Source organism: Heterocephalus glaber, unplaced genomic scaffold (genome assembly GCF_053883595.1).
Source record: "Heterocephalus glaber isolate CG9 unplaced genomic scaffold, H.glaber_assembly_v1.0 deba00001145, whole genome shotgun sequence".
Lineage (NCBI taxonomy): Eukaryota > Metazoa > Chordata > Mammalia > Rodentia > Bathyergidae > Heterocephalus > Heterocephalus glaber.
The window spans coordinates 381,086-401,135 of record NW_028258202.1 but is presented as its reverse complement, the minus strand read 5'-3'; the positions used below and the strand labels follow the sequence as shown (position 1 = coordinate 401,135).

Below are 20,050 nucleotides of genomic sequence, written 5' to 3'. Positions count from 1 at the left end.
ACCATCCAACCAGTCTCAATCCTGACACCTGCCACTAGATTACTCATTAGTATTAAGTGCCATCAGAGTCGAGTGGGTGAATAATGAAAAGCAGTTGACTCTGCTTTTTATTAGCAGCTCAATTGTATTGCTAGTCATCTGACTCACCAATCCGTTCATCAGTATGAGACACTCATCACAACAGTGGGTTTAAATTTTTATTTGCTTTAGCTTGCTTTTGTCAGTAGAATCTATCAGTCAACAAGCAGAGATAATGGCAATATAAAGCATGCCTATTATTCCAAACTTCCACGGGTAAAACAGCCTTAATTTGAGTCCTACAAAGTACAATTTTGTCAACTGTGCCAAAGAATCATCATAGACATTACTCTCTCTGCAACAGAATTATGAGCTCTACAATCAGCTGATTAACATTACTGATAAACAGCTTTTGTAATTATTATTCAATAAGGCTGCCAATAAAGTATAGGAAGCCACTGAACACTCATGGTCAGGTGTGGTGGCACACCCCTGTGATCCCAGCACTCTGAGAGGCTTCAGTAGGTGGATTACAAATTCAACCCAGCCTGATCAATTTTGCAAGACCCTGGTGAGATGTAGTAGTTCAGTGCAAAGGCCCTGGTTAAATCCCCAGTACAAAGATAGAAAGAGAAAGATTGCTCGTGCACTCCCTCATGGTTGGCCATAGTGGGTCAGCTCCATAATTTACCTTAGTACTGTACCTCAAGCAATGACTAATGTTTTGGGAAAGTATAGTTGTTTCCCATGACCTTAGGCACAGGCCAGTAGTAACCTTCAAATCATAGGTATAATTAATCTTATTAGAGATTTATCAATCTGCTAATTAATCTAAGCACTTTTGAACCTTATACTCTTTGCTATCTACTTTGAATTCTCTATCTTGCTATCTATACTGTGTAGTTTTACAACCCATCCCCAAACTGTAAGGGTAAGTTACCCCTCTGTGTCGGTATACTATGACTAATCCAACCTGTTCATGCAAGCTCCTTCTACTTGTTAATTGTGGTTATACATCTTTGCATTTTTACTAACTTTTGCCCTTTTCTGGGCCATAATAATCAGAAGTCTAGCAATAATAACAGCGATTGTAATGGCTGTATATTTTAGCCAACTGTTGTATAATTTTTACCCTCTAATTCCTATAAACTTTGGGGTGGATGCCTTCCAAGTCCTGACAAGTGTATCTAGCTATATTTTGTTGCATCATCTTGATCCATTACAGCATACTAAATCAAGTTAACACAACGTCCATAAAAAACAAAAGTATCTTCCCCAGGTGTGGTATGACACCTGTAATCCCAGCACTCTGGGAGCTGAGGCAGGAGGATTGGAAGTTCAAATCCAGTCTTAGACCTAATCTCAAAATCAAAATCTAAAAAAAAAATTATAAAGGGCTGGAGATGTCACTCAGCATAAAGGCCCAGGGTTCAATCCCCAGTACTGCCAAGAAAAGGAGGGGAAAAGTAGAGTATCTTCAAGATTACTATAAGAAAATCAACAAGGCAGTATTAGAAAAAGGTAAAACATGTCATTAAATAGTGGAATCCAATTTTCTCACTTGGAAATTCAAACACACACATATACACACACCCCTAATTTCTAAAAACTCCAAGATACTACCTTTCTCCCCAAAAGTTCAAAATCTAAGATCTCAAATTCTGCTTCATCAGGGCCAGGGATTTAGCTCAGTGGTTTCACTGCCTGCCTCGCAGGCGCAAGGTCCAGAGTTCGATCCCCGGTACCAAAAAAAAGTGCTTCATCTGTCAAATCAAACAATATCTGCTAAGAAAATCACATTCCTAAAACCTGGCCTATTTTATCTACACTAGGTTCCATGAAAACCTTTATTCAACTCAATAATAAGTTAAAAACTCTAGGGAAAAGAAATTAATTGAATTATCAAGGGGCATACAATTTAATCAGAAAGACAAGGCACATACACATACTAAATACTCACACAGTAGTAAAGAATTTGAGAGAAATAAGTGAGCTCAAAGGTAAGTTTAAGCAGGGCCCAAAGGATGAGTAGGGGTTCAACAAAGGAGAAAGGCATTACGAACAAGGGAAAATAGTGTGAATATAGGTAAGGAATCAGAAGTAAGATCTTCCTGTGTAACTATCCCTCTGAAGATAGCAAATGCTTCCTGACCTTCCTCCTAGAGGCCAAACCTTTGCCCCCTAAAACATTTCTTTATATACATACACATGAAGTAAAATCAGGTCGATAAAAACCTACAGTAGTTCTCAATTGCCTCTCAAATTAAATTAAAACTCCTCAGCCTCTCTATTCTTTTGAAATCTTCCAATTGACTCTGCTCTACTACAACTCACTTCTTGTTACTACTTGACTCACCACTTCAGCCAAGGAAGTCTACTTGCTATTTACCTTCCTACAGAATGCTTAGGTTATAAGCACCCACTTGAGGACATCTTCTGATTAATACTCTCCAACAATAATCATCCAAAGAGCTCACATCTTTTTTTCCTTTATGGGTCAGGACCAACTCAGGACTGCAACTTTTCCCCCTATTAACACATCTCCCCAATTTCTAGCCAACCATTGTACACAATAAGCACTCAAGTATCTAAATGTGACATTTGCAAGGCAATCTTAACAAAAAGCAGAACAGAGAGGAATAGATATATACGAGTTTCTATGATTCACCTGTATAAGTGAGGCTCACAATAAATAACATGACAGTAACACATGATGGATGCCAATAACTCTCAGCATTATGCATCCACCATCAAAGCAGAAGCAATACTTCAATAACCCTTAGGTTCAGAAACTGATGTGATTAGAGCAACTCAGGGTTACACTCATTAATCAAAGGACAATTTTAACCTATAATTCATAAAAACCATCATATGAAAGAACACGAGATGCAACAGCACCTTTAAATATGAGCTAAAATTTTAGCAAAACTATTAAACCATCCAACATTACAAAAGACAACTGAGGGGCTGGGGATTTAGCTCAGTGGTTTCACCGCCTGCTGTGCAGGCGCAAGGACCCAAGTTCGATCCCCAGTACCAAAAACAAAAAAACAAAAAACAAACAAAAAAGAGACAACTGAGAATATAAAAATATGAAACTTCTACATCTTAAAGGTCATTAAACTTAATCAAGTGATAGAATAATGCCCAAATTGACACATCTATTAACTTAAAACACTGCTGAAAACAGGTAAAATTATCTTAACATTTTAGTTTTTTTACTGCTGCAAAGCCAAAATAATCTAAGCTTAATTCTTTTTCTTTTCTTTTTCTTTCTTTTTGAGACAGGGTCTCAATATGTAGTTCAGGCTGGGCTTGAACTCACTATGCAGCCCAGGTTAGCCTCGAATGTGCCACCACACCCGGCTTTTAACTGTTTTTCTTTCGTAGAATGCCAAATGAATCCATAATTCAAGTCCCCAACGTACTAATGATGTACTTAAGCACAGGATTAAGTTTCTAAGGTTTAAAAACACAATGGGCAACTGACAGTTAAATTTAAACCTAGTTAAGACTAGATACCCTGGGGCCAGGGATTTAGCTCAGTGGCACCATGCCAAGCACAAGGTCTCGAGTTCAATTCCTGGTACTGAAAAAAAAAAAAAAAAAGACTAGATACTAGATACCCTGATATAAACCGAAACATGATCTGGGCAGGGGATTTAGCTCAGTGGTTCTGCCGCCTACCTGCCTCCCAAGCGTAAGGACCCAAGTTCGATCCCCCGGTACAAAAAAAAAAAAAAAATTGAAACATGATCACCATGGTAGATTTAGGTAAAATCAAAGGAGTTTGCACAACCTCATTTTCATTCACACTGGTAACCACAGAGAACTAAAGTAGCACCTTCCATTAGAAATATATAACCATATAGAAACACATAGTTGTTCAACGCCATCTAAGAAATAATCCCATGATTTTAGTACTATCTTGCTTCCTCGGTAGGGCATGATAAACTTCCTGTAAACAGGTTAGATATTAAATAGCATGGTTCTCGGGCCGGGGGTTTAGCTCAGTGGTTACGGCACCTGCCTCACAAGCGCAAGGTCCCTAGTTCGATCCCAGTACCCAAAAAAAAAAGTAAATAGCATGGTTCTGTTTCCCACTTTAGTTTTCCTGTCTCAAGATACTCCTATGGTTTGGTATACTGTCCGCAGCAATGACTGCTCTACTGCACACATAGGCAACTAAAAACCTGAGCCAAGTTGATCAGAGTTAAAGCTGCTCAAGACTACAGCTGTGTGAGAGTAAGCGTACTTACACTCAAGCAACAAGTAAAGTGCAGAACCAACCCTGGTTAATAAAGGTTGTGAAGCCAGGCATGGTGGTGCACACCTGTGATCCCAGGACTGGGGAGGCTGAGGCAGAAGAATCACAGCAAGTTCAAGGGCAGCCTGGGCTACATAGTGAGTTCAGGGTCAGCCTGAACTACAAAGGGAGACTCTGCCTCAAAAAAAAAAAAGCAAACAAAAACAAAAACCCCAGAAAATTTTAGTAGGGGGTGGTTGCCCGCACCTGTAATCCCAGTACTCCTGGCAGGGTAAGGCAGGAGGATCACAAGTTCAATTCTAGCCTGGGTGACTTTGGGAGACACTGTCTCAAAAACTAAAGGCGCTGGGGATGCAACTCAGCACAAAGGCCCTGGATTCAACCCCCACTACTGCAAAAAATAAGAGAATAGGATGTTGAGGAACAAGCTTAATAGTCTAGTTTTCATGTCACATATTGGCATATCTCTCATATTATAATATATATTATATCTTATATAATCTTAATATTATATTATATCTTTTATATTGTTTTATCTGCCATTACTTGAAAATCAACTAACTTTTGCAAACACCTATCAGAAAAGAGCCCAAAGAAACAATATCATGTGTCTTGTGCCTTACAGGTGTTAAGAAAAATTAATAGACGTTCTTATAAGGATAATGCTTATACTTTTTAGCATAACTTTCTAGAGAAGTTTTTTTTTCCCATTGGTTTATTGAGACAAGGTGTCACTACATAGCCCAGACTGGCCTCAAATTCATGATCCTCCTGCTTCAGACTCCCAAGTGCTGGGATTACAGGCATGTGCTATAACACCCAGTTTAAAACAAATTTCTTAGCATAATGTAAAACTCTTGACTTTATTCCATGCAAAAACCTATTTCAATGAAGTACCAAACTGCTTTTTTTTAAGGGGTTTCTGTGAAGAGAAAATAACCGTTAAAATTTTACTTACAGGATTGTACTGAAGAGCAGAGACATAAGCTTGTACTGCTCCTTCCATGTCACCTGCTGCTACCAATGCGGCTGCCAGGTTAATATAACCATCGATGAAATCAGGTTTGAGACGTAATGCATGTCGATAATGTTCAATTGCTTCCTGCAACTGCCCTCTTTCCTTGTATACATTCCCCAAATTCGAATAGGCTTCAGCCAGAAGGGGATTCTGTTTAATTGCCAGGGTGCTAAAGTGAGCAGATCTGGAAAAGGCAAAAGTGTTGATGCATGGGTATACATGTTATGGAAAAGAAGGCATGGCCCACATGCAACTGTAAGTTTCTGAAGATTCTGTGCTATTAATAATTATTCAACATCGCTTCTCGGCCTTTTGGCTAAGATCAAGTGTAATAATTATTCAACAATACATTATCTTCTAACTAGCACATAACAAGAAAAGTTTTGTAAATCAAGGTTTTTCACAAGTGAAGCTAATCCAGATTTCAAATTGGAAAGCTTTTTCTCATGAGATAAAATCCTTACTAGAGTTTTACTAACCAAACTGCCACATTGTAAATTATGATCACTAAGATCAAGAATGAAAATGCTATGTGCATTAATCTCATTTTCTATTTGTTGGTAAGATTTAATGATGCGCATCTTTAAATGTCTAAATATGCCAGAATGACAATTTATTAAAAAGAAAAAAGCCAGATGTGGTGGTGCAGCTGGGAGACTGAGGCAGGAGGATCACAGTTTGAGCCCAGCCTGGGCAATTTATCAACTTAGTGAGATCCTGCATGTCTCAAAAAAAAAAAAAAAAAAAAAAAAAAGAGCTGGGGATGGAGCTCAGTGCAAAGCTCTGGGTTCAATCCCCAATAAAAAAAAAAAAAAAGACAGGGCAAGGGATGTAGCTCAGCAGTGCAGCGTCTGCCTAGCAAGCATGAGGCCCTGAGTTCAATTCCTGATACCAAAAAAGAAAAAGAAAAAACACAAGAGCACAATTTCTTCTCTTTTAACATATTCAACTGATTAGCTAAAAGCAATGTTGGTGACAACTTCATGGCAGTATTTCCAACTTGAACTACATATGCACCTCTCACCACAGCATACACACTTATCATTTCTGAGCATTTCAGTCCCTCAAGCTGATAAGTCTTACAAAGGAGAGACTGGGCTCTAATGTAGACTAAGATTAATTTATTACCTGAATGGAGTTAATAAAGCACCAGACCCAGGTGGAAAATGTCTAGAAAACGTCCTTAGTCATACTGATAATATAACCACTACCATGCAGAGAGAAAACGGGCAGCTGGGCATGTCACAAGTGGGCAAAAGAGCAGATGTGCATTGATAGCTCAGTTGAAATCCAGTACTGGAAAAACGTTAAGTTCAAATATTTAATTTTCAGCACCCAGATCAGATACCCCCATATCTCCTACCTGTCCAGCCTTCGACACTGGAAGTGTATAGATGAAAGTAATAAAAGCACACCAGTATTGTCTGGCTCTTGTCTCCAGAGCTGCATACAGTGTCTCTCAGCTGCCTCAAAATCTCCTGCCTGATATTCTCGATGTGCCAACTCAGCTAACCCTTGGAAGGAAAGCATACGTTTCGTTGGTTCTGGAGAATCATCAAAACATTTGAGGGAAGGAGGGGGGAAAACAAAAAGTTAGAAATGCAAACAAAAAATGTAAAAAATATGGTATATTAAACTTAAAGATGAAAATGCTTGAAACTATGTAAAGCACTAGAGTGTTCTGCATGTTACTTATAGCCCCAAGTTAATGTCACGTACAGAATTGGCATCTTTAGAATTCACCCAGTAATACCATCTTTTCCTAACCACCTAAGAATATTTACTTTCAAGTGAGATTACATTTTAAATATCTTGTACCCTTAAATTGTAAGTCACGGATAGCATCTAAAAATTCATAAAAACTTTGTTCCTTATACCCCAGCTATCAGTCTGAAACAAAATATTAAACGTACAATCCGCAAAGGTCATGAAGAGTTAATAATGTCGAATAATCCCAAAGGACACTCCTACTGGGAAACTTAATACTGTGTCCCATATTTTAGGTTGGGCCTGTAGGGGTTAGGGTAATGGTAACAATGTCTCTTAACATGGGTGGGGACACCAGATGTGCTTTAAACTCTTTATATTGATGTATTTGTGTATTTCACAATTTTTTAAAAAGAGGACTACTAGAGAAATGCCTAAGGAAAAAAGCCTAAAAGTCAAATTTTTTTTGGTACCAGGGATTGAACTTGGGTCCTTGCGCTTGCACAGCAGGCGGCCAAACCACTGAGCTAAATCCCGGCCCCTCAATGTGCTATTTTTAAAACAGCTGATAAAGATGATGACTTCATTTGTCAAGAGCCAAAATATTTAACAGGGTGGTCAAATATTTTAAATAAAGACCCAAGAGTATATTATTGTTCCTAGCCAGGAGGGGTGGTGTATGCCTGTAACCCCAGCAGAGGAGAACCATGAGTCTGAGGCCAGTCTGAACTGCAAAGTGAGATCCTGTCTCAAAAAAAAGAATATATTGCTGGGCCGGGGATTTAGCTCAGTGGTTCTGCCGCCTGCCTCCAAAGTGCAAGGTCCTGAGTTTAATCCCCGATACCAGGAAAAAAATATATATATATAGCTCCTCTACCATCCCAAACTCACAAGCGGACTAGATTAGCTAAATCCCACCCACTGGTTTAACACTAACATTTTCCAAAGAGCTCTGGCAATGACTAAAGGGATTAAGACACTGTGAACAACTCTATAAAATAACCACGCAGTAACTACACCTGCAGAAGTTAAAAAAATTTTTTTTGAGAAAATGCCTACAATATAAAACATTGCATAATGCACAAAGAATGACCAAATAAAAACACTGCTGTGTATGGCTTAATTCAGATAAGTAATGAAGAAGGGTATGGCTAAAGGCCAGCGAGACGGGGGAGGGGGAACCTGCCTCAATAATAAATACATAAATAGTGATACATTACTGGGAATTCAACCTCAGTGCTTTCACTAGATGGATGGAACAGAAAACTACAGACATATTACTTAATTTTACCAAGGTCACCGTGAAAAGCTCAAATCTGAGCCTAGCCCCCCAATGAGTAGAACTGAGGAGTGTTCTGGATACTGGGGAAAACAGAAGTAAATGTCCTGACTGAACACAGCTGACCACAACGAAGAGCAGAAAGACATTCGTCCAAGTCTGGGGGAGGCTTTATCTCCAACAGAAACTAGAAAATTACATTTTACACATCTTTAGAACTTCCTAGCTCCTTAATTTAACACACTGTCACTTTTCAAAGCCGCTTATCTTCTATTTTAACAACACTTGACCGCTTTCTCAAAATAATATAGACAGACAAGGACAAGCTAGTTCAGAGTCTAGTATAGAATCTTCAGTCTTCGAAAATCACGGTGGTGGGAGTGGCGAGGAGAGAAGAGAATAATTAATCCCACTCGCTACAATTACCGATAAGATATTTATTGAAGATTCACCTGTTACTTACTGCGCAATATCAAAAAAGTAACTAAATTCCTTGACACATCTCAACTGCGAAAGCATACCAAAACAAAAAAAATCACCTCGTGGGAAACCTTAGAACCGCCGCCCAATTCCCTATCCCCACCCCTCCCTCCCCAAATAGCCTCAACAGGAAAAGGCAGCCGAAGTACACTTCTATAATTTGGTTGTTTTATTTTTAGTACCAAATGCTAGAGACTGAATAATCTAAAAGGACAACCGCCTTGCTTTGGTGCAGCTACACTCCAGGTGCTTTACAAACTCTTCAAGCAAGGATGGAAACTTAAAAAAAAAAAAATACAAATCCTATGAATAAAGAGACACTGGGCTAAAGAATGGGGATAGAAGACCCAGAGGCGGCGGCGGCGGAGGAATACACGAAAAAGTAACAAAGCAAGAATTGGGCGGGCAGGGTGGTCAACGCGAAAGCGGGCGCAGCGGGGTGGTTTTTCCCCCGGGATAGGACGTGAGCCAAAAGGCTGGCAACCTTGCAAAGAAAAGGGTGTGGTTCCCCGCGGGCGGGGAGAGACCACTGGGTGGGAAATGCAGGCTGGGGTCAGCGGGTGGAATTAGGCGACGGCACACGGAACCTCTGGAAATTTCCGATCTAAACTAGGACCGCTCAACCGAAAGAATGCTGCCCAACGAGGTGCTCTCAATGTCCCCTCTTATTGAGCTTACTTGTAGCACATCGACGAGCTTTTCCTAGTGTTTGCGTGATGTAAAGTGAGAATATGAATACATCGAAATGGCACCCCCGCCCTAGACTGGCAGAAAAGGACCAAACGTGGCTAAGGGGAAAGGGCTTGAAGAGGAGTGCAGGGGAAAGGAGAGGCTGATGGGCTGGAACTCAGGGAGAAAAAGGTGGCGAAGGAGACTGAAAGGGCAGGGATTCCAATGCAGTTCATTCCAAGACATTCTAAGCGCGCACGTGTGGTAGAAGCGTCCCGAGAAAGTAAAAAGCTAAAATATTTATGGGATTTTTAAAAAAAGAAAACTAAAGAAGCAACAAGCAAGCAAGAAATTGGAAATACTTGAAGAATAGACGACAGCGGAAAACTCGACCAGATGCCAGTAGACCACGATGTAACGGGGATGGTTAGAGAGAAGGGAAGGAGTGATGAGAGGTACAGGACGGCGCCAGACCCCTAAGGGGCGTCTGCTAAAGTAGAACCGGACACTGGTACCTGTGCTGTCAGCCACGTTGCCCACGGAAGACGCCATCTGGAGCTTCTTGAGGGAGAGCAAGAAGAGGGTAGTTTACTCCTACTGCCGCCACTACTGGCAAGAATGTTTCTGGAGGTAGTAGAAAGAGGGCAGCAACCTTATCAGTATTTTGGAAGGCTTAAGCGGCGGCAGCAGTTACAGGGTTCGAACCTTAAGAACTATGGTTGGCCATCAACCTCTCACTCACAGTCTTGAAATGGCGGCTATGGCTCCGCGGCCGAAACAACACAGACCGGAACTACTTTCTGTTACAATCAAGTACCCGCGCGGAGGTAGCACGGTTATCTCACTACCTACAAATTGACTACAATCAAAGTCTCTAGCCTGTGAGTAACCTTCCGCGCGGAGCCCATTGCGACAAACAAGATTGCGTCGAGGGCGCATGCGACAACCCTGTCAACCCGACTCCCGTTTAGGGTACTCATTGGGGCAGGAGTGTCCAAGTTTTTGAAGAGTTAGGAGGACGGGTTAAAAAAAAACACCCACATTTGTTGGCTACATTTTTGCCAAAGTGGTAAAGTATAATAAGTCTCTTTGTTACCTAGTCAACAATGTCAATATTAACCAAAATACCAGAGCCTTTTAAAAAAGTTTAATCAACTTTATTCGTACAAAAATTTATACTTACAAGGGCTGATGACTTGATTCTAAACGAGTAAATTAAAATGATTGCATTTCAAAGGCGGAACTGCTCGAAACAACCGGGAACAGGGTTGCAATTCGAAGATGTCTTAATTCTGACTCCATCCATTGATTTAAGCACTTTATTGAAAAAGACTGATACTTTCACAGGGCTAAATGAACTCAAACGTCTCCGATCTGAGCCATATAGCCCAAAATTTCAAAGTCGTTTTTTATATTCAGGAACGTTCTTTCCACAGTAATAGAGCAATAACTCAGGGACACGCTGAGCGTTTGCACTCCAAAGTCAACCATAGAAATGTTAAAGACTTGTTCATAAAATCTTTCCCTACACCGATGTCTTCAAGAGTTCTACCTAACCTCTGTTCCAGCTGGTTCAGCGTTTCTATTTTAATATTTAGATCTTTAATCCATTTCGATTTTAGTTTAGTGCATGGTGAGAGATATAGGTCTAGTTTTAATCTTTGGCAAGTTGAAACACAATTTTTCCAGCACCATTTATTAAAGAGGCTATCTTTCCTCCAGTGAGGGTGTTTGGCTCCTTTATCAAAGATAAGATGGCTGAGTGTGTCTGGCGTTGTTTCTGCATCTTCTAATCTACTAGCACAAACAATCAACAAGTGGAATCTCTTCTTATTAAAAAGCTTCTGCACAGCAAGAGAAACCACCAGCAATGTGAAGAGACAACCCACAATATGGGAAAAAATCTTCACCTGCTCTTCCTCAGACAAAGGTCTACTATCTCGAATCTATAAAGAATTTTAAAAGATCAGACCTCCCAAATTTAAAGACCCAATCCGAAAATGGGCATCTGAAATGAACAGACATTTCTCAGACAAGGAAGTAGAAATAGTAAATAAATACGTGAAAAAAATGTTCAACATCACTGGTCATTCGAGAGATGCAAATGAAAACAATGCTGAGATTCCACCTCACACCAGAAAGAATGGCTGCTATCATGAAATCCACCAATAACAAATGCTGGCGGGGCTGTGGGGAAAGAGGAACCCTGCTCCACTGCTGGTGGGAGTGTAGACTGGTGCAAGCACTGTGGAAATCAGTATGGAGATACCTCAAAGAACTAGTACTGGAAGTCCCATTTGACCCTGCTATTCCACCGCTGGGGATCTTCCCCAAAGAATTAAAAGAATCATACCACAGTGATATATAGCAGCACAGTTTGTGATAGCTAAAACTTGGAAACAGCCCAAATGCCCATCAACTGGAGACTGGATAAAGAAAATGCGGGTTTTTTAATAAAATGGAGTACTACTCAGCCATAAAAGATGAGAAATTAGAGACATTTATAGCTAAATGGATGCACATTGAGGCAATACTCTTAAGTGAAATAAATAGGACACACATGTATAAATACCGAATAGTTTCTCTGGTGTGAGAAACTGAAAGTATAAATAAGGACTAAAATGTATAATAGGTAATGTGAAATAGGAAGAAAAGGGGCAAAGGGGAAGGAAGTGGGAGGGGGAGGGGAAAGGAAAGAAGGGTATGGAATTAATATGAGAAAATGGAAAAATAGGAACAAAATCTTTGTAAATAGGGAGGACTGGAGGGGTTGAAGGGAGGGCTGGGAAAGGGTGAAAAATAAGAACCAAGAGAGACTATGTAAAGGTGCAAATTTCCAATGATGAATGTCATTATATTGTATACCTAAAATGTACCAATGATTAGAATGAATAATCGATAATGCAAAATAGGAAGAAAAGGTCCAAAGGGGTAGGGGTAGTGGGAGGGGCAGGGGAAAGGAAAGAAGGGAAAGGAAAAATGATGAGAAATGGAAATAAAGTCTTTGTAAATAGGGAAGGGTGGAGGGGGTGAAGGGAGGGCTAGGAATGGGGAAAAAATAAGAAACAAGATGCATCATATAAAGGTACAAGTTCCCAATGAGAAATGTAATTGTGTTGTATACCTACAATGTACCAATAAAAGAATTTTTAAAATAAATAAATAAATAAATAAAATGCAAAAACAAACAAACAAAAAAGAAATGTTAAAGACTATTCATTTTCGTCAAAATCAGTGACTCTCCTCTGAGATATGACTTCCTTCCCACTAAATAGCTCTGCAAATCGTCACAATCAGTGTTTCCATTGAGCTCAAGGCAGTTCAACAATGGTAAATGAATTCACTTGCCATCTGCCTACACGGTCTAGGTTGTGTCATGAATTACAGTACCTTCCTTTGACAAATCAGATCTTACTATCCTCCTGCAGTTTCAAATCCAGTGCTCAGATGTTTTGTCACATTCTTAATAAATTATATCTCATCTCTTGTTCCAGAATGGATTTAAGGTAGCTTGCCATGTCAGCAAAAAAATTACTACAACTGAAGGGTACAAGTTGGATCGCTCACAAACTTTTTGTTTCAAAAAGTCTGTAATCTAAAAAAGGAGGTTGGGCCGGGGATTTAGCTCAGTGGTTCCACCGCCTGCCTCGCAAGCGTGAAGGACCTGAGTTCGATCCCCGGTACCAAAAAATAAATAAATAAATAATATTTTAAAAAATTTCTTCAAAAAGTTTCTACCACCTAGCCCCTTGACCACACACACACACACCCTAAATCCTCAAGTTCTTTCAATTTCTAGGACACAGTCAACAAACTTAATTATGGATATGAGCACAGAGAAAATTCATAATGTTGCTAATTTCTTCCATCCCGTAATCAAGAGTCACATCCAGCGGTGAAGAAACAAAGGTCAGTAACACAACATTTTTTGGAAATTGGGCACCAACCTGGGCCGGGGATTTAGCTCAGTGGTGCTGCCGCCTGCCTCTCAAGCGCAAGATCCTGAGTTCCATCGCCGGTTTCAAAAAAAAAAAAGAAATTAGGCACCAACCTCTTCTAATTTAAACACCCACACACACAACTGCCTTATGATGTGTGATAAACTCAGCTTTGCAACTTTTAGAACAGACTTCTCACATCCACTGGCAGATGTTTAAGCCTTACTGGTTAGTGGGTAGTAATTCGGTAAAACTGTACTTGTTAAATGCCAGATCACACTCCCAGTTGGGCAGGCTATTTGGCTCACAGATATTTGTGGTATACGTTTCCTTTTCCTGAGAGAAGAGTCCCGGGTCATTATGATACATTTTGCTGCTATGGGAAGCTGGATGGTGGGGCTCACCGTGACTAAATAAAAAAAAAACCTTCAAGAACCCATTCCAAATGTTCAAATGAGAAGGGGAACAAGGAAAGAGGGAGGGGGAAAGGAAAGAAGGGACAAGAAAAAAAGAGACTAGAAGGAAAAATGGAAACAAAGCTTTTGTAATTAAGGAGGAAAAGAGGGGTCCAAAGGAGGGGGGTAAATGGGAAAAAAGAAGCAAGATATGTCATGTACAAGTACAAATTCCCTATGATGAATGTGATCATTATGTATATCTAAATTGTACCAATAAATATTTTGAAAAAAAAAAAAAAAAAGAACCCATTCCAGGTACCTTCCAGAATCAGCACTTGGAAGGCTTAGTTGGAAGGACTTTGTTCATCAGACAAGCATACCTTCTTCAGCCAATCAAGTAACATTTACTAGAATTTCAATGTGCTAAGCACTGGGGTGGGGGGTATAAAATGAATATGACAAGATCTTTCTCCTACTTGAAGCCTAGTTAGGTAGACACGAAAAGCCCCTGGAGAACAATACAGAAGAGTATTGTTTAGGTAATAAAATACACTAGTCTCTAAGTATCTGGGACAAGAACAGTCACTTGAGGCTGGAAGGGATTGATGAAGAAGGCTGACGTGGGCACTGAAGGAGGTGCTTTAGTGTTTCTTCCCTTTCACACTGATTTCTCATTATTTTTGCTTCCTTTTATCTGCAGCAACCCTAAATTTAGAATCATCTGTAAATAAACCAGCTACTTCTTCAACTTTAATCCCAAACTTTGCTACTCTAATAACACCACTACTAGTGTATTACTTTTCTGTTGCTATATACCAAGTTACCATAAATTTATGGGCTTAAAACACATTTTGCAGCAAGAGCGCAAGCGCTGGAGGAGGAAGCTCAGAGATGCGCTGCCCCGCGGCCGCACCGCACCGCCGCCACCACCACCTCTCTGAAAAATGGCTCCAAGGGGTTAGCGAAGCTGAAAAAATGCATAGATGCAGCATCACAGGCTTTCCAAATGTTTGGAGATAATATTGCAGAGAAAATGTGATCCTCTGGATTGGGGAACCAGTCACAATGAAGAAAACTAGTCTTAAAACCTTCCGGGGTTGGGGGAAACGTCTTAGAAATCTTTGAACCTGAATAAAAGAAAAAAGCGATTTCACGATAGTAAAATCAAGACTAGCCAGTGAATTTGGAAAAGATGAATCCATATTTGGTAGTTACTATGACAAAGATATCGCCAGCTGTAATATCAATAGTGAAGATTAAAAAAAAGAAAGATCAAACTGTGAAAGCCTAAAGAATACACTTAAAAGGTGGCTTTCTGCAAAACAAAAAGCAGAAAGACAACGGGGAGCACACCCTCCTGAGCTCTGCCCAATGAGGATATCTTTTCTTCTCCTCAGCACCAATAGTCTTTAAAGATGTGGGGAAAAGAAATAAAGATGTCAGAGCGCAAGGACCAATAGGGTTCACTTCCCTCTAAAATCATCACTTGGCTTCTTGACCTGCAGACTCTGAGAGAACGCCTGTCAAAATGGAGTTAAGCTGGTTGTGCTGACTCAAGCCTGTCATCTCCACTACTCTGAATGCTGAGGCAGAAGGTTGACTAGTTCAAGGCAGACTGGGCAACCCACCCAGATCCTGCAAGCTACCGAAACCCTGTCTCAAAAAAAAAAGAGGCTGGGAACATAGCTTAGTGGTAGCCACTTGCCTAGTCACTAGCTGGGGGATTGGGATGGAGATGAGAGGTGAAGCCTTGGCTCATTCTTCCAATCCAAGTCCATCGTGGAATAATGTTCAAAAAGATTTTAAACAATCTTCAGCCTGAAACTGTATGAAAAAGCGAAATAGTTCACTAAAGAGTTCAGAATTTCAGACTGGAGACTTGCATCTTCTCTTTGGTGAGCATGTGCCTACATTCATTTCCTGTGCCTTTAGATAAGAGGCTGTATCCTTCGCAAGGATTTCTTGGCTATTGGTTGGACAATTCTCTGCCCATGGAAATGTCTGCAGTTTCTTAAGTAGAAGGAAACTTGAACTGATGAGTATTAGGTAGACCCAAACCTGGTCATTTCCCGAGATCTTTGTGGATCTGCTTGTGAATGGCTTGTTCATTGGTACCATAGGAATCACATAGCAAAGACCAATAGTGAGTCATGATGATGTTCCTCTATTCTCATCATTGCTACTTCCAATGCAGAATAATCCAAAGAAATTTCAGGTGTCTGTGTCTGAAAGTACAGCATGCACTGTGATTTGATTATTTTTTCCTGTGGCACTGGAGGTTGAACCCAGGGCCTTCACACTGAACTACATCCCCATTCCTTTCTGTTTTTATTTTTGATTTTGAGACAGTGTCTTGCTAAATTGCACGTGAGACTCAAACTTGCAACCCTCCTGCCTCAGCCTCCTAGAGCAGTAAGACTACAAGTGTGTGCCACCATGCCCAGTTTATCATTTGAATTTTAGGGGGTTTTTTTGTTTTTAAATTTTTTATTTTTATTACTGCATGTTTGCAGTGCATAATGATTACATTTGTCATGGGGAATTAGTACATGTACATAACACATCTTTTTTTTCCCTTTGAGACAGGTTCTTGCTGTGTAATTCATGCTCACCTTGAACTCACTATGTAGCCCAGGCTGGCCTTGAACTAGTGACAATCCTCCTGCCTCAGCCTCCTGAATGCTGGTATTACAGGAGTGTGCCGCCACACCCAGCTCCATAACACATTTAAATTCTATTTTCATCCCCTTCGCCTCCCTTTCCTCTGCCTCCCTCCATCTCCTGGCCCCCTTCCTATTTGCAAAAAAACATATCTCCCTGTTTCCTATCATCTTTTTCTTTTCTTTTTTTTTCCTATTATCTTTTTCTTTACTCTTTATTTACATTTTGGCTTTATCATATAAGAGAAACCACGTGGTATTTAAGCTTCTGTGTTTGATTTATTGTACTTGTCTTTTTTTTTTTTTTCTTTGGTATGGGGAATCGAACTCTGGACCTTGCGCTTGCAAGGCAGGTGCCGGAACCACTGACCTAAATCCCTGGCCCCAATTGTACTTAAAATTATGGTCTCAAGGTGTATCCATTTTCCTCCCAATGACTCAACTTTATCCTTCTTTATAGCAGAGTAGTACTTCATTGTGTAAAAATAGATTTCCTTTATCCATTCATTTGGTTTTTTGTTTGTTTGTTTGGTTGGTTGGTTTTTTGCTTCTATGAGACAAGGTCTTACTATGTAGTTCAGGCTGGCCCTGAACTCATGGAGATCCTCCTGCCTTAGCCTCCTGAGTGCTGGGATTACAGTCATGTGCCACCGTACTTGGCCTTGGTTATATGGTTTTGATGAACCTTACAGAGGAGCTCAAAAAAACTTGCAAAACAAAGATGGTATTGGGGAGTAATCATTACTTGCTAGAAGGCAGAAGGAAAGCTAGCAAATGTGCTAGTTTTGTTCCTTTTTTGTTCAGGATAGTCCTGATGATCATTATCTTTTAAATTCAAGCTTTCACTTCCATGGTAAAACATTTCACATGAAAACTCAACACTCAATTGCTCTTATGAACAACCAGATGTGGAAGGACAATTTGTTGATCTAATTGAACATTCAACTAGGGACTCTGAAAATGGAACTTTTTGTTTCAGAAGGTCCCCATTGGCTGAATCTGTAATTTATTCTGTCAGACTGACCAACCCAATGTCACAGTTCATGCAGGTTTGTTCTTTGCAATACCTGTGTCATTTGTTTTATGTCCATATACCAGAAGAGACTTACTTCAAGACTTCCTTGTATGAAACAAAACAGGATTATTTACAGGAGCAGCCTTGCTGGAAGGTTATGAGAATCCTGCTGTCTTACGCTTCAGAATCAAGAAAAAGAGATTGAAATACAGTTTACAAACTTCCATTGCTATGCAAATCTTTTTGCTGCCATATCTGTTTTAGTTTTACGTATAAAAGATTGATCAATTTGCTGAGGATGGAGAAATGTTAACAAGTTGTCTTGTTCATTTTGGTTCCTCAAAAAGAAGAATCTTGAAGTATTAGTATGAATTATCTTTCATCAATGTGCAAAATAATCACAATATGAATTATAGGTTCTCATTAATCCACTCTCCTAGTTCTTTGCTACAACTGTGATTATGCATTGAAGGCACATTTCATGTGTAATCAGATGTTAAATTGAATGAAATTTTTAAAATAAAAAATTGTTTTCTCACGGGCCGGGGATTTAGCTCAGTGGTTTTGCCGCCTGCTGCGAAAGCACAAAGACCCAAGTTCGATCCCTGGTACCAAAAAAAAAAAAAATTGTTTTCTCTTTAAATATCCCATTTTCAGAAGACAGTGTTAAAGCAGCATACTTGTGTGATAAAATGCAGAATTTATTTTTAAATGATTTTTTTTTTTTTTTTTTTATGGTACTGGGGATCAAACTCGGGACCGTGGGCTTGCAAGGCAGGCACCGGAACCGCTGAGCTAAATCCCCGGATTTTTAAATGATTTTTAATTTCACATTTTAGAAATATTTAGAATTATGACTTGATACAATCTTGAGTAATAGAACACAGATCTGCAAATGTCTTTTTTTTTTTTTTTTTTTTTTTTTGGTACCGGGGATTGAACTCGGGTCCTTGCGCTTGCAAGGCAGGCGGCAGAGCCTGAGCTAAATCCCCGGCCCTCTTTTTTTTTTTTTTTTTTGTTTTAGAAAAGTGTCTTGCTCTGTAACTCAGGTTGGCCTTGAACTCGCTATGTAGCCCAGGCTGGCCTCCGAACTCAGCGATCCTCCTGCCTTAGCCGCTCAGCAGTGCAGGGATTACAGGTGTGCGCCACCACGCCCAGCTGCAAAGGTCTTTTATTACAACCTTTCTAGCTGGATATGGTGGCACAGGCTTGTAATCCCAGCATTCTGGGAGGCTGTAAATCTGAATCCAGCTTGGGCAATTTAACTATTTAGTGAGACCATGTATCAAAATTTAAAAAAAATAAAAAAGAGCTGGGGATGTAACTCAGTGAGAAGGAGCTGGTTCAGTCCTCAGTACCACAAAAACAAAACAAAATCTACAAAACCACCCTGTCTTCCTCCTCCTCCTTCTCCTCTTTTTTTTTTTTTGTACTGGAGATTGAACCCAGGGCCTTGTGAATTAAATTACATCCTTAGCCATGTGACCTTGCTAAATTGCCTAGGTGGAGCTCAGATTTGCCATCTTCTTGCCTCAGCCTCCCCAAGTTCTGGGAATGCAGGTACATACCACTGTGCCTGGCTCTAAATTATTTTTAAAATTGTGTTAAATTTTTGGTCGTGAAAAGTTGAATTTTTCTGTGGCCTTCATTTTCATCTATGGCTTCTCTGTTTTTATAAAAGGCCTTACATTAAAAAATCTTACAGAAATATATGCCACCAATTCAGAAATTGCTCCCTTTTCTGTCATTAAACTCTGAGACAAATTGGCATAATATATGAAGACAGCTAGAACTATTATTAAAGAACTAGATGATTTTTTTTTTTGAGACAGGGTCTGGCTATGTAGTTCAGGTTGGATTTAAACTCAGGGCAATCCTCCTGCCTCTGCCTCCTGAGTACTAGGATTGCAGGCATGTGCCACCACGCCTGGCTGGATAGTCATTTTTTTTGTGTATTACATATACTTTCCTTTGGTAAATGTTTTATCTTAATTAACCTCATTGGCCGGGGCGTAGTGGTGCACGCCTGTAATCCTAGCACTCAGGAGGCTGAGGCAGGAGAATCACTGTGAGTCTGAGGCCAGCCTGGGCTACATAATGAGTTCAAGGCCAACCTGAACTATATTATGAAACCCTGCCTCAAAAAACCAAAAAAAAAAAAAAAGTTAATTAATCTCACTAGCTTAGCATTGTCTTGGGTAGGATATGATTGTACACATAAATTTCATAAATGGATTGGATTATTTTACATTAAAGTTCATACAAATTTTTTAGTTGTTTTTCTGTTATCAGAGATTTGCACTAAACTACCTACCCAGCCCTTAAAAAAATGTTTTGGTTTTTTGTTTGTTCCTTTGTTTGTTTGTTTTGAGACAAGGTCTTGCTGTGTAGTTCAGCCTGGTCCTGAACTCACTATGTAGCCTGGGCTGGTCTTGAACTCGAAGTGATCCTCCTGCCTCTGCCTCCCGAATGCTGGGATTACAGGCATGTGCCACCATGCCCAGCTAAAAAAAAAAGGTTTTTTGAGACAGTCTTTTGCTAAATTACCCGGGCTGAGCTCAAATATCCAGCCCTCCTACTGCAGCCTCCCCGAGTGCTGGG

At 40.0% G+C, this 20,050-nt stretch overlaps 1 protein-coding gene and 2 pseudogenes across 4 annotated transcripts in view; 2 read left to right on the top strand and 1 right to left on the bottom strand.

The window, feature by feature from the left end:
• The window catches only part of Ogt (O-linked N-acetylglucosamine (GlcNAc) transferase), a 49,291-nt gene extending 39,070 nt beyond the window's left edge, over positions 1–10,221 (bottom strand). For 2 of the 4 annotated variants that reach the window (XR_015451043.1, XM_087210534.1), the window contains exons 1-3: positions 9,954–10,221; positions 6,667–6,847; positions 5,244–5,487 (exon numbers count right to left, since the gene is read on the bottom strand). Coding sequence is in view for 3 of the 4 variants with exons in the window: in XM_087210534.1 (XP_087066660.1) it covers positions 5,244–5,487; positions 6,667–6,847; positions 9,954–9,990 (462 nt within the window). In the remaining variant the exon portion in view is untranslated. The remainder of the gene's footprint in view (positions 1–5,243; positions 5,488–6,666; positions 6,848–9,953) is intronic. The other 2 variants (XM_087210532.1, XM_087210533.1) reach the window with 2 other exon arrangements.
• On the top strand, positions 5,600–5,763 carry LOC147828289 (U2 spliceosomal RNA; annotated as a pseudogene).
• A 5,282-nt stretch (positions 10,222–15,503) lies between the features above and the next one.
• LOC147828288 (suppressor of cytokine signaling 6-like) lies at positions 15,504–16,028 on the top strand (annotated as a pseudogene).
• The last annotated feature ends 4,022 nt before the right edge of the window (positions 16,029–20,050 follow it).